General features: G+C 37.1%; 1 protein-coding gene across 1 annotated transcript in view; it reads right to left on the reverse strand.

Moving 5' to 3' along the window:
* The window catches only part of LOC311605906 (vomeronasal type-2 receptor 116-like), a gene marked incomplete at both ends in the record, with an annotated part of 35,595 nt that extends 21,776 nt beyond the window's left edge, over positions 1-13,819 (reverse strand). Inside the window, 4 exons of the mRNA XM_084796743.1 lie at positions 3,825-3,980; positions 6,051-6,857; positions 7,749-7,884; positions 13,569-13,819. Coding sequence (XP_084652869.1) covers positions 3,825-3,980; positions 6,051-6,857; positions 7,749-7,884; positions 13,569-13,819 — 1,350 coding nt within the window. The remainder of the gene's footprint in view (positions 1-3,824; positions 3,981-6,050; positions 6,858-7,748; positions 7,885-13,568) is intronic.
* Between the last annotated feature and the right edge of the window lie 2,759 nt (positions 13,820-16,578).

The following is a 16,578-nucleotide window of genomic DNA, read 5'->3' on the forward strand; positions in this document are numbered from 1 at the left end:
TCAGTAGCTCTCCTATTACCAATGAAAAAGGCTGAGAAAGAAATTAGGGAAATGATACACTTCGCAATAGCTACAAAGAATATAAAACACTTTGGTGTATCTGTAAGCAAATTAAGTGAAAGTCTCTTCTGACAATGACTTTAAGTCTCTCAAAAAAGAAATCAAAGAAGATGTCAAAAGATGAAAAGATCTTCCATGTACATGGATCCGTAGGATTAACGCAGTAAAAATGGCCATCTTACCAAAAGCAATTCTCATTAAAATTTCAACACAATTCTATACATATCTTGAAAGTATAATATTCAAATTCATATGGAAAACAACAACAACAACAATAACAAAAACTAGGATAGATAAAATTATCCTGAGCAATAAAAGAACTTCTAGAGGTATTACCATCTTTAATGTCAAGCTGTAATACAGAACAAGAGTATATAAAAAGTGCATGGTGCTGGCATAAAATCATAGAGGATGAACAATCGAATGAAAGGGAAAAACTAGAAGGAAATCTGCACACCTACAGACACTTAATTTTTGACACAGGTGTCAAAACTTTACATTTGAGAAGAGAAAGTACCTTTAACAAATGATGCTTTTCTAGCTGGGATGTCATCACGTAGAAGAATGAAAATATATCTATATCTAACACCCTGGACAAAACTCAAGTACAAATGGATAAATGACCTCAACATAAAACTATATACAATAAATACACTAGAAGTGAGTACGATGAATATCCTTGAACACATTAGTATAGGAGACTACGTTGTGAACAGAACATCAGAAGCTCAGGCATTAGGACCAAAATTAGTAAATGGGATCTCATGAAACTGCACGTCTTCTGTAAGGCAAATGCTGCCTTCAAAATCACAAAACACAGGCAACAGAATGGGAAAATATTCAACTCCACCTCTGACAGAGGGCTGATATATAAAAATATATACAGAATTCAGGAAATTAAATATGAGCAACCAAATAACCCAACTAAAAATGGATACAAATATAAATAATCATTGAAAGATAATCTGTAATGACTGAGAAGTAGTTAATGAAATATTCAACATCCTTAGTCATTAGAAAAAAGTAGTTAAAACAACTCTGAGATTTCATCTTATCCATGTCAGAATGGCTATGATAAAAAATATAAGTGACAGCTCATGCTGGCAAAAATATGGAGCAACACTCCTGCTTTGGTAGCAAGAGTACAATCTTGTGCAATCACGTTCAAGATCAATATGAGGTTTTCTCAGATAATTGAGACTATATCTTCCACAAATCCCAGCTATACCTTCTGGACACATACCCAAAAGATGCTCCAGCATTCCACAAGGACACTTGCTCAACTACACACATAGAAATTTTATTTGTAATAAAGAGAAACTGGAAACAACCTAGACATTCCTGAAATGAAGCATGGACATAAATATGTGGTATGTTTGCTATTTGGAATATTACTCAGCCATCAGTAACAATGATATAATCAAATTTGCAGGGATATAGATGGAACTAAGAAAGATAACTTTGAATGAAGTAACCCAGACTTAGAAAGACAAACAGTATTCTGGTCAAGAAGTTGTGTCCTGTGCTGTGAGCTCAAGATTCTTCCCCACTTGTTCTTCTAACAGTGTTGGTGTGTTTCATTTTCTGTTGCGGTCTTTAACCAGCTTGGACTTTAGTTTGGTGCAAAGTAATAGATATGGATCTATTTGCATTTTCTACATGTAGACATCCACTTAGAGCAGCACCATTTGTTGAAGGTGCTATCTTTTTTTCCCATTGTATGGTTTTGGCTTATTTGCAAAAAACCAAGTGTCTATAGGTGTGTAGGTTTCTTTCTGGGTCTTCAATTCATAGCTCAGCCTCAAGAATAAAAAAATAATAATAAATGTGTCTTCATGAAACTGAAAGACTTCTGTAAGGTAATGGATACTTGCAACAGAACTAAAGGACAGCCTACAGACTAGGAAAAGACCTTTACCAACCCTAAATCTGACAAAGGGTTTATGTATTATGTATCCTAAATACATAATGAACTGAAGAAATCAAACATCACCAAACCAAATTATCCAATTAAAAAGTGGGGTACAGAGCTAAACATAATTCTCAACAGAGGCATATTAAATGGCTGAGAACACTTAAAGAAATGCTCAACATCCTTAGTTATCATGGAAATGCAAATCAAAATGACTCTGAGATTCCATCTTATACCTTTCAGAATGGCAAAGATAAAAAAATCAAGTGACAGCACATGCTGGTGGACATGTGGAGAAAGGGGAACACTACTCCATTGCTGGTGGGAGTGTAAACTTGTACAGTCACTTTGGAAATCTATCTGGTGCCTTCTCAGAGCATTGGGAATAGTGCTACCTCAAGATCCAGCTATACCACTCCCGGGAACATACCTGAAAGATGCTCTACCTTACAAAAACAAACAAACAAAATTTGCTCAACTATGTTCATAGAATCTCTGTTCATAATAGCCAGAATCTGGAAACATCATAGATGTCCTTCAACTGATGAATGGATAAAAAACTGTGTACAATTACACAATAGAACACTTTTCAGCAATTAAAAAGCCAAGGAAATCTTTAAATTTACAGGCAAATGCATGTAACTGGAAATGATCATCCTGAGTGAGGTAACCCAGACCCAGAACAACACAAATGATATATACGTACTGATAATATATTATAATATAATATATACTCACTTATAATATATATATATATTAGACCAACACAGATGTCCTCTGAGACTCCACCTAGTTAGGGATTGGGACAGATGTTGGGATTTGCTGCTGGACTCTGGGCAGAAAGCTGAGCATATTATGGGAGAAATGGAGGCATGGAAGGACTCAGAGGGTTCAAGAGCCCCACTTGAAGACCATCAAGGCCAGTTATCTGGAAACAACAGTGCCTGCACAAACTGTTGGACTAAACAAGGATAATGCACGCTGTGAACCTAGACTCCCTGTTCAGAATTAGAAAATGGACAGCTAATTTTTCAAAGTTGAGGAAGTTAGGATTGCTTCTGACATGAACTCTGGTGCCCCAGATTTGATTACTTCCATTTGGAGGGGAGGCCTGGTGGGCACACAGTGAAAAGGAAAGCAGGCTATTCAGATGAGACCTGATAGATTGTCGTCATGTGGTAGGGGAGGAGGTCTCCTCATGTCAGAGGTCTAGGGAAGGGTGTAGGTTGGATGAGAGTATGAGAATATACAAGCGATGGGATAATAATTGGGATGTAATCTCAATAAATTATAATTAAATAAAATAAAATGAAAGATAAACATGTATACATTCACTTATAAGTATATATTAGTTACAAAATACAGGATAATCATGCTGCAATCCACAAGCCAAAAATAGCTATGTAACAAGAAATGCCCAAGAGAGGATGCTTGAATCTCACAAAGAAGGGAAAGAAAATAGACATTTAGGGTGAAATGAATGAAGAAATTGCCTGAGATTGGGTGTGAGGAGGGGAACAAGAGGGATCAAATGTGGGGGACATAGAGAGTACTGGGAGAGAGAAGTGGATATGGTGTCATCTTTAGGATGTCCTAAAATATAGGACAATGGAACTACCAGGAATCTATTAGGGTGACACTAGCTAAGACTCCTAACAGTGGGGGATATGAAGCCTCAACAAGCTATCTCCTGTGATCAGGCAGAATTTCCAATGGCAGGTTTATGACATTAACCCAGCCAGTAAACCTTACACCCTCAATTTGTCCTGTCTAGAAGTTGGACAGGGGTAAAAGGTGGAGCAGAATTTAAAGGACTGGATAACCAATGACTGGCTCAGCTTCAGAACCATACCACAAGATGAAGCCCATACCCGAAATTATTAATGGTATTCTGCTTTGCTTGAAGACAGGAGCCTAGCATAACTGTCATGAGAGAAGCTGTATCCAGCAGCTGATGGAAACAGATGCAGAGATTCATAGCCAAACATTCAGCAGTGCTTGTGGAGTCCTGTGGAAGAGGAGAATGAGACAGAGGGTGCAAGGGCCTAACAACAATTTGTACAGAATTAATTACCCTGGGCACATATGGGCTTATAGAGACTAAACTGCCAACCAGAGAGAATGCATGTACAGACCTGGGCCCCTGTCCATATGTAACAGTTATACAGGTGGGTCTTAGTGTAGGACTCTTAAAGCAGGTTCAGAAGCTGTGTCTGACTACATTGCCTGGCTTTGGATATGTTTCCTCTAACTAAGCTGCCTACTTTAGCCTCAATAAGAAGATAAATTTAGTTGTATGGCAACCTGATATTACACGACTGTTTTATATCCATGAGAGGACACCCCTTTTCTGAGGAGAAAGAAAGAGGATGGGTTGGGGGAAATGATATGAGACAGAAGGGAGGGAAAAGAGAGGAGGAAGGGGAAGCTGTGATCAGTATATAACATAAGTAAATAAATTTATTAATTAAATCTCCAGACTTCTTATTAAAAAGAATTAATTTTATGAGACATATGATGACATATATAGCATTCTAAGCATTAAATTTAATGTTATATAGCATTAAATATTATATATAATAAATATAAATTCATAATTACATATATATGTAAAACCATGTATATACATTGGTGAAGAATATGTTAATTTGTGGTTAATTTTTTCATAAAGAAAATGTTGGAATGTGAAAAATAAGTGTGTAAATATGCCAGTGAAGTTTTCTTTTAATACAAAAAGAGGCATGAGTCTCATTAAAGGTTGCTTTTAAAACTTTTCCCTTTTGTGTAAAGCATAATGTGAGATTCACCCACCTGTTTGTCTCCTATGCTCCACTCTATCCTGTCCTCTGACAATGACAATTGATGACCATGTGGCAAATGTGGTGAAAATGTTCCTACTTTGACTTTATATCCAAAACCTTGTGGGAAATTCTGAAAGTTCAGAATGTCATAATCTTCATGCCTCTTTTCTGAAGGATTCAGAGATACTGGGTATCCACCGGAATTTATGAATTGAATGTTCTTCAGCAATGGGTTCAGCTAGGAGAGATGCATTATTCATGATGGGCATGCTCACTGTTAATATGAAAAATCCTGAATTCTGTCATGTCCACATTTTCATTAATTCCACCCTCAAAATGAAACATCATTACAGGTGTACAACAACAATATTAACAATGAATGCTGATGGTGAAATAACACCATAACTGTCCTTATAGTATTCAGCTAAATCACAGGACAGTTAGGAATTTCAATGGTTTTCATCACTGATCAGCACAGTTTGTGATGGTTGGTATTAACTGTGAATCTAACAAAATCTAGAATCACATGGGCATGAGGTTTCTGTGAAGAACTGTCTAGATTAACTTGGAGTCTGAGCACTTGTACGAGAGATTTAGGAACTAGTGTTAACTGATGTGTGAAGAATCACACTATGCAGAATTGTTTAGTGAGCTGGGCCTGAACTGAGTATATTGGATTGACGGAGTTGAGTGATTGTATTCATCCAGTAACTCATTAATCCTTGTGTTTGATAGTGGATGTTCATATGGCAAATTGCTTCAAGTTTTTGGCATCTTGAGTTCATTATGATGATATACTATAACCATATAATCTTGAGTAAAATATTCCCTTTCTCATTTATGTGGCTTTTGTCTACAAGTTTTATCAGAGCAAAAGGAAACCTAAGACAGTGTCTATGGTAAATACTGTTTTATGAGATGTTCTAAAATTACTTTATTTGATGAAATACTATACTCTTTTTATCTTCATTGTTTGTTCATACTTAAGACCTTCATGGGAGTATATTAGGAGTTTCTGTTGTGAAGCTTAAAAGGGCAGGTACTGATGGCCTCTTTATAATAAAAACCTTTCAATCTCAGGTCCTAGGTTTTTATGTCTATGATATTGGCCTATTGATTTCAATTGTAACCAGGTTTATATTTTTGCTTTAGGCAACAAGCCATCAGGAAAACTTATTACTGCAAAAAGAACCCAAGGTACTTTTTCAGAGCACCTGTGGGTCATTTAGAAAATTTACCTTGGTGACACTCTACACCTTCAAAGAAAAAGACATTACCTTCCAGGGAGGAATTTTCATTTTTCCTCTTTGTTTCATTCCTTGCATATCTACTAGTTGTACAATCATCTTGTGGAGGGTGTGAGCCACAGCATACACAGCATTGTATATATGGTAACTGCCATCACTCATGGCCATGTCAAATTGGTACCAAGGTAGCCATCCCAAGGAACCTTTAGATGAACAGTTTTTAAATGATTTACAGGTAGAATTAGACACTTCACAACCAAAATAATCTTCCCACACTTTTGCAAGGAAAATGTCATCTGGGAATTTAGAAGGGGTGACTGTCTTTTCAAATTCTTTAAAAGTAGGAATCTCACCATGGTTTTTTGAAAAGATGAGAGTCCCATGGAATGAGTCAAGAAAGAAATGTCTCATAGAAGTAAAGACTTCCCATTGTGAAGTAGTCACCCAGATTCTCCATGGAAGTATAACATCCCATCTTCTAAAGAGCACACCTAAAGAAGAATCAGTGTCACCATAAATGATAATAACTTTTGCTGAATTCTTCACAATTGGGTTATTGACAACATAATCATAGTTCATGTAGAACATAAGGGTGACTGGTATCAATTGCATGAAGGCTACACAGACTCTGTTTCTTTCCATCTGTGGTATCAAGTCTGAGACAAAATTAACAGCTTTCTCATCATCAGACATAACCATCCCTACCCAATTCCATCTGAAATGGACAAACAATGAGACCATGCCTGAAGCCAGAGAAGAGTCCTTGGTGGCCATCTGATACAGAGAAGGAAACTTTACAGGGTCTTCCATATTTGGTTCATAAGGTCCAAATGTCAGCTAAAGAAAGGAGAACAGGGAGTGACATGAAGAAGGAAGAACAAAATTTTAGTGAAAGTAACTAAAGTTGTAGGAAGTCAAATTTGTATTTAAAGTCAACTACAGTATCCAGAGACAATTACAGAAAATGAGTTGAAAAATTCACTTTTGTCATAAAGATTTATATGAATCTTATGCTCTTCATGTATATTTCAAACAAAAGAAATGTGGATATGCTAATGATGTCAGAGTTCATAGCCTTAAAAACTGTACATGTCAAATGATTCATTGGCTTGCGCTCTCTCTCTCTCTCTCTCTCTCTCTCTCTCTCTCTGTATCTGTGTATTTTTGTTTGTGTAAATATCCACACAACTGTAAATGCTCATGTTTTATAGGTATACACACATATGTGTGTATATGAGACCTAGAATAGGGTATCCAGTGTCCTCTGCTTTAGTCTACACAGGCACAGTCTCTATAGATTCCCATTTTGTGCCTGAATAGGAGACAGGAAGCCACAGGGATCATCCTATTTCTGTGGTGGTATCATGAAGACATGGATGGTAGTGACATCCAAATTCCCATCCTCATGATTATACCGAAAGCACTACTGACTCCTGGGCTATCATCCATCCCAAGACTATGTAATGTAAATTATACACAAAGAAAGTCTTTTCCCTTCATGCATATTCTTGGTACCCAAAAGTTGATATCAATGTAGAATTATTTTATTTTTTCCTACCAATACAGTCTCACCTGTGGATATTTATAAAGTCCCAAAAATGTGGCAATTAGGGAAGAAATTTCCCCTGTTCTTCCTGTGATTGCAGCCACAGAGTTTTCTTTTCTTCTGCAGGTGTAGTTTGGGAGGTATTTGCTCTGCCCCATGAGCCACATGAGGAGATTACGTACCGTATCCCTTTGAGTTGGCCCTGCAGTGTAGATATTGTACCCCAGAGACACATTAGGTAAAAAAAGGGAATTTCTGTTGATCTCTTCAATGGCAAAAGTCAAGGCCATCACAAATTGGTAGTTGCTGAGACTGATCCTGTGCAGAGGACATAAGAATCATACAGAACAATTTTCAGTCACCATTGTCTTTAAATGAATACTTTAACTGTCACGTCTTGAATAAAAGGTTCCCCTCACAGCTTCAAAGTTGAAGCCATACCTTGTTATTTGATGCTGCTGCAATATGTGATCTGTAGGTCTGGTTGTGCTCATGTGTCATAGCTCATACAGAGACTAATACCTTAAAATTCATACTACTTCATTCATCTGTTTACTACACGAGGGCAGGGGAAGAAGACTATCATCCATTTAGGAAGCCGACAGTCACTACGCGATGGTCACATGCCCTTAACTTCAAACCCCTAAGCTTCACAAAAGTGAAAAATATACTTTGTGTGGTTCTGAGGAAGGATAGTATACATATTGTGTGGAGCTTGACTGAATCAAGAATTTTTAAGAGACCCCGATGAAGGGAAAATGGAAATGTGTTTGTATGTTCCTGTCCAAGGTTGCACTTGAAAAGGCCTCTGTGGGGGTAGAGCCAGTGCAACAAAGGTTTCTGACCTGGATCTTATTCCTGGGTTGTGCTTTTCATTCCAAGGTATCTATCTGGTTCTGAGATATCCTTAATTTTCTTTTCCAACATTGTCTGGCTTAGCTCTCTGCTGACATTGGCCATTTTCTTACTCCAGGTCTTACATAGGATGCTATATTTTATAAACATGTTGGGCACAAGTCATCAGTTCATGCTAGACTTTTTGGTCTCAGTTATTTCTTTTGTAATCTTTACTCTTCATCTTTAGTTCTTCTGCTTGACCCTTTGCAATTTGGGCTTGTTATTCCTGCAGGTTCAGGAAAATATAAATTGTGTGTATATTATATATATGTATATATATATACATATACAATACATGTGTTTATTCCATATATGTGTGTATATGTGGTGTGTACATGTGTATGTGGTGCATATATACATATATGGTGTATTAGTTTGTATGTATTTGGAGTGGTATGTGTGTATATGTGTGTGTGCATGCGCACGCGTGTGTGCGCAAATGTGGTATATCCAGATGTTTGAGGCCAGAGGTGTATGCCACATGTCTTCTTTTATCAGTGTCTTATTCCATTAACACAAAGTCTTTCATTAAACTTTTATCTAGACTGCCTGGCCAGAATGTTCTTATGAAAACCACTCTTATCTGCCTCCAAACACTGGAGTTACAGGTACATGCAGCAATACCCTGCTTTTAGTCAGTATTAGAGAACCTACCACAGGCACTAATGCATACACCAGATGCTGTTCATGTTCCCAGCTTCAAGATAAGTTTTTTTTTTCAGGGTGAACTAATAAGTCACTCTACTTGTGGTGATGTCTCAATCACATATCCTTCATATTTTACTTAAGGAAAACAAAACACAATTTCTTCACCTCATTCTTGTATCCCCCCTTTTTTTTTGCTTTCATGTTATGTATTGACAGAGCATTTAAGATAGAAATGATAAGATTGCTGCTTTGTTTTATAATAAGTGAGTGACTTAGTTTGTAATATGAATTTTACCTGTATTATAACTTCCCTGTATTCTTTGACCAACTTGTGTTTCATTGGTATCCATCAGAGATCTCCTGATTATTTCATATAATTGAATATCGCATAAAGTTAGGATATACCCAAACCTGGAATTCCTAAGTAATTCTAAAGTCTATAGGTATCAATGGTATTTATTTGCATCCACTGTAATTTTATATTTTATACACATTCTGTATTATGTATTTAAATTCATCATCATGATCATATACTTAAATATATATTGGATTTTCATTTGTGCATGTTCATAAATAGGCTGGACTAGAATGTTGTGTCCTTCTTTTTCCCTGTGCACCTTAATCCACTTGCATTGGATTTCTTACAGAACCTGGAACTCCTGTGGTAGCAAGGAAGTCTCAGTGATCCTCCTTTGTCCACCCTGACACACCATGCTTTTACACGGGTCCTGGGAATCTAAACTCAGGTCCTCATGCTGCTAAAGAAGGGTTGTTACCTGCAAAGCCAGCTTCCTTAATCTCTTGTAATATAGCTTCATTTGTATTCTTCCATGCACATGACAGTGCACTGCAAGTCTAGATAAAAAAAAAAACCCTCTGTTGCATAGTTCATAGTTGTTTAGTTTTTGTCTCTCCTTGAAGAAATAACTTAGTTTTCTTGAATCATATATAATTTTATATTTCTCATTCTCATGTTTAATGTAGCTTCACTTTAGTGAGTTCCTAGTCTTAACATTCTAGATTTCTGTTTCATCTTGTATTAAACTTTAGTTGTCAGTATTCACTTTGTATATAGTACACATCACTGGAAAAAATTTTAAATGTTCCTTTAAATTTTGGATTGCAATATAATTACACTACTTTCTTTTTCTTTTTTCTACAAAACTTTTGTATACACCTCCTTCTTTCAATTCATGGCCTCATTTTTCACTAATTGCTTTATACACACACACATATATATGGACATATACATGTCTATATGTATGTATGTATTTAAGAATATATAAGAAGAATATATGTACATACACAAATATTTGTACATAAATTCTGTATATGTATTCTGAAATGCATAAATACAATCTGCTATACCTGTATACCTTTCTTGTATGTATGTCTATGTTTCATGATAAGGTCAATAATAAAAATGCTAATATGGTCAGGGAAAAGCCCACAATTCTTTATCATTATAAAAAGAAACAGAGGTAAATGAGGGATTCTGAGAGCAGGAGAAATATTTTATCCTTGGAAAGAGCATACCAATTGGTTATCAACACCATATACCCAGTCTTGAAAATGTTAATATATAAAAACTTGTTGTGTTTTTAGGAAGTTTCTACCTTAATGTGATTCCATCCTTCTGGGATTATTCTCTATATGGTAATTCTGCAGAGAGAATATAGTCCATTGTAAAGTTAAGGACTTAGATGTTTAATTCTATCATGTTGCATTCAGTGTTTTGCTCTACTACAATAAATAAGGTTGTATTTATATGTGTGAGATTTTATATATTGTGAGTTTTTCCTTGAAATATTTACTCAGTGGAATACTTGAAGACTGGAATTATTATCTTTTCCTCTGAAGAATTTCATTGGAATCTTAATCCCATCTATGTGTTGAGTCCATGTAAAGTAGTTTCTTTTCTGTCTTTCTCAGTTAATATAAGAGCCCCAAAGGGCAAGTATTTTGAGTTTTTGATAATCAAATGACAGTTCCTTAATTGTTGTGATTATATTGGCCCTTTACAATGTGATTTCATTCATTTTATTATATCTTGTAGACTTTTATTAATTTAAATTTAAATTAATTTAAAAATTTAAACACTAACTTTCTAAAGATTTATGAGCATTTAATAAAAAGGGAGGGTTATATATTTTCCTCAGTGTGGTTATAATTTTGAATTCAGAAAAAATACAAAATATTAATTTATAACAGAAGTTAAAGAATTGGACAGGAATGCTATATGGGAGGGATTAGATACTGATATAAACTAAAAATCAATAGAGTGTTCAGCAAAAAAATTAATAGAGTGTTGGGTACAGAGCTCAATGGGTAAAGTGCTTGCAGCAGAAGTATTGAGGATCTGAGTTTGAATCATTGGAACCAACAAAATCCTGGATAGTGTAGTTGGCTCATCAATCCCAACATTTCTACAGTACATACGAGTTGGATACAGGATAACATAATTGTCCAATGAACCTGGCATATACAGCAAAGAATAAGAAACCATGTCTCAAGGAAGATGGAGGTCAAGGAAATAAATAAGGTTGCCCTCAAGTGTGCTGTGGCATGCACATGCCCTCACTGACACATATAGACATACAGACAAATGGAACACACAACACATACACACATGTGCGCATGCACACACATACACACACACAAACACACACACACACACACACACACACACACACACACACACACACACACAGAGAGAGAGAGAGAGAGAGAGAGAGAGAGAGAGAGAGAGAGAGGAAAGTCAATAAAGACCATGACACACTTGAGAAGCCAACTTCTCAATCCTAGTGAAGCCATGGGTCTTAGATGAGAGCCTACAATACCACTTTACTTAATAAGAAGATTTTTTAACTATACGCATCATTTGCTCCTTAAACACACTCACATCCAGAAGTGTGTAACACAAACAATAAACATATAGTCATTTTATAACCCTTGAAAATCAATGTGAAACATGTCATTTGAAAATAAATATAAAGAAATAGAATGAATAGCAAGCATGAAATACACACACAAACACACACATATGTATCTATAATATAATATGTACATACATAGTCAGCTCAAGCATCAATAAAATATTGTAAATATAGATAGCAATAAGACATGTTCCCACTCAAATCAGTAAAAGTATTGTAGAGACATTATGAATGTAGAGTGCCCTCCATATTTAGTAATGCAGTCACTAAGACAATGCCGTGGTATTAGAGAAAATATGATTGATATAATTTCCAATTATAGATTTTGCCAAAGGTCTTATATCTTAAGGTAATAGATTTTATGCAGTTTGATTAGATCACACATTATTTTTCACACAGCACATCACTTTGTACTATCTAAAACTTAGAAAAAATGCCTTCAACTTTATACCTGGGTTGATTACATCTCAGCTTTTGAGTAAGTGGGTTTGCTGTTTGCCCTCCACACTGGAAAGGTAAATTATTACCGAATGCCATTAATGACTATTCTATTAAGACACCCTGTCATCTGGATCAGAACCTACCAGAATGAACCTGAGTTTGGATCTCTCTAAGAACAGGCAAGGAACAGCAGCCATGGGAGTCAAAGCAGCAAGGTGACATAGTGACGACAGCATGCATATGAGACTGGAAGAGTTACATAAAGTGAAAAGGAGACAGGAAAAAGTGAAAGAGAGTGGAATGATATTCACAAATAGCAAGGAATTGGAGAGAGATAAAGTTGCTTCTAAGCAAAACAGATGCCTTTCCTTCTTGACACTTATCTTTCCTAGTGAGGGCAACATATACAGGCAGGCAACACCTATTACATCAGTGTCTGACAGAAGGTGATCTCAGTGGCATTGCTTCAGTTCACAGGAACAAAAGCCACCTGTTTAAACTCTGTTCATCTGTGTCATTCTTTTATTAACCAGTCCTTTTATTGCAGTGAGATTGTTTTGTCAAAAAGGTTTCCCAGCATTTTCATCAATTAGATATGGGAGGGAATGGACATATCACAGAAGTCTGATTATAGTCCCTGGGCTGCTTGTGACACCAAAGGGAAGAAGCACACTTTGAAGGAAATAGGGATATACAAAGAGTTTGAAATAACCAAATGTAGTAGTGCTCTCCCCTGGAATATGGCACACACAGTAGCAGAAAAGAAGCAATCATTAGACTGACTCTCCTTTTTAGAAGATTCATTGTGTTGTTACCTTTTGATATTGAACTGAGCACATGCCTAGAGTTATATTTCTGAGTTACATAATTTGGCTTCTGCATGGCAGATGTCAGAGGAACTGTTTGGAGAGTGGTTTTGTGTTCAGCCTTCACTCACAAAATAAAAGACAATAGATAAAAATTAAAAACTCATACCAGGTTGGAAGACAGCCCTTTCAAGAAGAAAATAAAAGATAGAGTAAAGGTGTAAAGGTTCACCCTCAAAAATTGGGCTCCAAAGAGAGTGCAGGCAATACTTACCTTTCAGAAATGTCTGTGTTTTCTGACCCTTCAGTATGTGGGGAGGTTTGATAGGTATATAGCGGTAAAAAAGCACTGATCACAATGTCTCCATCCTGGTATACATTGCCTATCAAAGACACCAAGCATCTAAGACTATCATGATTGCACAGGAACATAGGAAACTTCACCACCAAGATGAAAGAAATCAACGTAAGCATTGTGAGTGTTTCTTTGAACGCAGACAGACCTTGCAGTGATTCCAGGTACATGGCTTCATCAGGTGAATGTTTATTTGTGGGTTTATAATTTTTGCAGACAGTAAAGGGTGTTCAACACTCCATTCATTCAAAGGCATCATCATCCTGCCCCAGTCCCATTGGGAAATCATCAACATTTTCTACCTACCCCCAGGCTTTATATCTGAGGTTTCTGTCCCAGTGACAAACACATGTTGGAAAAACATGTCTAACAACGATCCTTTCAAGTCCCTGGCATCCTTATGTCACCATCCATGTCCCAGAATAGTAAATCCACAAGGACCAACCCAAATGGGGAAAAATGTCCACAACCATTTTAACATGATGCAATTGTGTAGTTTCTAAGGATTCAAAATTAACTGTAACGAGAAAACACTCATTTAGGAAGAGTTTCCCATATACATAGAGACATTGTCCTGCAGTGTCCATGATAGTGAGGGTCAGCTCATATATTCAGGGTTTGTGAAGCTAATTGACATTCACTATTAATGCCCATTAATAGCTACACAGATCTCATAGGTGCAGATTACCATTACCTGATGAAAAAAAATCCAAAATGAAATAATGTCCCAACTCTTTTGAGCATGACAACCACTTTTCAATTAAATCTTAAGCCAAACTCACACTTAGGAGAACATGACTGGGACTATGCATCAGGCCAAAGTTTCTGGCTAGTGATGTCGTAGACCCTTGTGGAAGAGTAAATTCCTGAGTTTTGATAAATAGGTCCTGTGCTTGGTAGTCTTGTGTCAACTTGACACAAGCTAACATCTTCTGAGAGGAAATAATGTCAATTTTCAATAAATGCCTTAATGATTGGGTTTTAGGGAGGCAAAAAAGCATTTTCTTAATTAGTGATATATGCTTGGAGGACCAGCTCATTGTGGGCAATGTCATCTCAGGGCCCATGGACCCAGGTTGTATAAGAAAGAGGCCAAGCAATCCATGAGGAGAAAGACAGTAAGCAGCACACTGAAACCAGCATGTGGCTCAAGTTTTCTTTCTTGCTTGAGTTCCTGTCCTATTTGCTTGATGATGAATAGTGATATGGAAGTGTAAGCCAAATAAACCCTTTCCTTTATGAATTGACTTTGGGTCATAGAGTTTCATCACAGCAATAGAAAGCATAGACAATTTAGGACCTGTGTAGTGTGGTATTGCTTAGAGAGATGTGACAATGGTGGTTTGGGGAGTAATATGAAAGGAGTTTGAAAAATTAGAACTAGAAAACTCATCATCGAGGCTTGATGTTCATTAACTGTTAGTTAATATGATATCACTATCTATGATGTACTTCATAATCTTTGAAGGGAAAGACAATTTATTTTTCCTCAGTTGTTGATGTTACAAAAAGACAAATAATAATGCAAACAAAAATGCTGTGGTCATATATGAGTTACCATTGGTTGAGAACACAAGTTACCTCAAATACTACCCTAAATTATGATGATGGTTTCATGAAGTTGTATTAGTGACTGAACAATTTAATCCACAAATCAAGACACTGAACATATATTTCTACTACAAAGTGAGTCCAGGACACCCAAGGCTACACAGAGAAACCCTGTCTTGAAAAAAAAACCGAACAAACAACAAAAAAATATATTTCTAGGTGAGTAGTCTGAATAGAACCAGGCAGGAGCCAGGCTGCTGGCCATGGCAGGCCAAGACTGTAAAATTGGTCAGATAGAACCTGTCCTGGCCAGGCCAGTCCCCATGGCCCAGCAGGGTATCCTATGCCCTGAGGGGTCTGCAGGGTAGTCTGAACAGTGGCCACAATTCAGCGGGACTGAACTGCTAAAGGTGGGCTATCTAGACTGGTCTGGGCAGGAACCTGACTGCAGGACACAGCAGCCTGGGCCTGCACAATAGGGCAGATAAAGCCTGGCCTTACCAGTCTACATGGCCCAGCAGGGTCTCCCATGCTCTTGGGAGAGACTGCACATCCCTGAGTGGTTGGGACAGAAAACTAAACAGCAGCCCATTCCCAGGAGGCTGAACCACCATAGTCATGCTGTCTGAACAGGTATGGGCAGGGTCTCCCACACCGTCCAGAGAGACTGGACAGCCCTGAGGGATCAGGACAAAAAAATTAAACAGTGGCCCCAACACACCTGGTCTGAATTACCTCAGTAGCACAAACAAGACCAGGCAGAAGCCTACCTCTGTTGACCCAGTCAGAAGCTTAAGGTGTAGAGCAAAGACTCCTGGAGTGGAAACCAGGTCACCTGCCTGTTCCAGGGAAAGACTCCCTGATCCTCACAGGCAAGGGCATGCAACCTGTAATCACTCACTAAGTATCCACTCTCAATGACCAGTGAAGGACATCAAAGCTGCCTCCCAACATCAGAGACAGCAAGATGACTAAAGGACAGAGTAAGAATGCAAAGAACAAAACCCAAAACAATTCGACATCTCCAGATCCGAGTTATCCCAAAGAAAGCAACCCTGATAAGTCAAACACAATAGAAATACAAGAAAACGACCTCAAATCCTTAATAATGAAGATGATAATGAGAGAAACTAATAAAATACATAAACAAATGCAGGAAGATGCAAGCAAACAGGTTGAAGAAATAAAAGAGGCCTATAGGGAGAGGCACTGGAAGAAATTCTGGAAGAAATCAACGAAACAGTTCAAAATCTGAAGATGAAAATGGAAACAATAATAAAGGCACAGAAAGGAGAAAAACAGGAACGAGAGAGCTTAGAGAGGAAAGGAAGCAACACAGAGATGAGTTTCTCTAACAGAATCCAAGAAATGGAGGAAC

Source organism: Acomys minous (assembly GCF_964271855.1).
Source record: "Acomys minous genome assembly, chromosome: 9".
NCBI lineage: Eukaryota > Metazoa > Chordata > Mammalia > Rodentia > Muridae > Acomys > Acomys minous.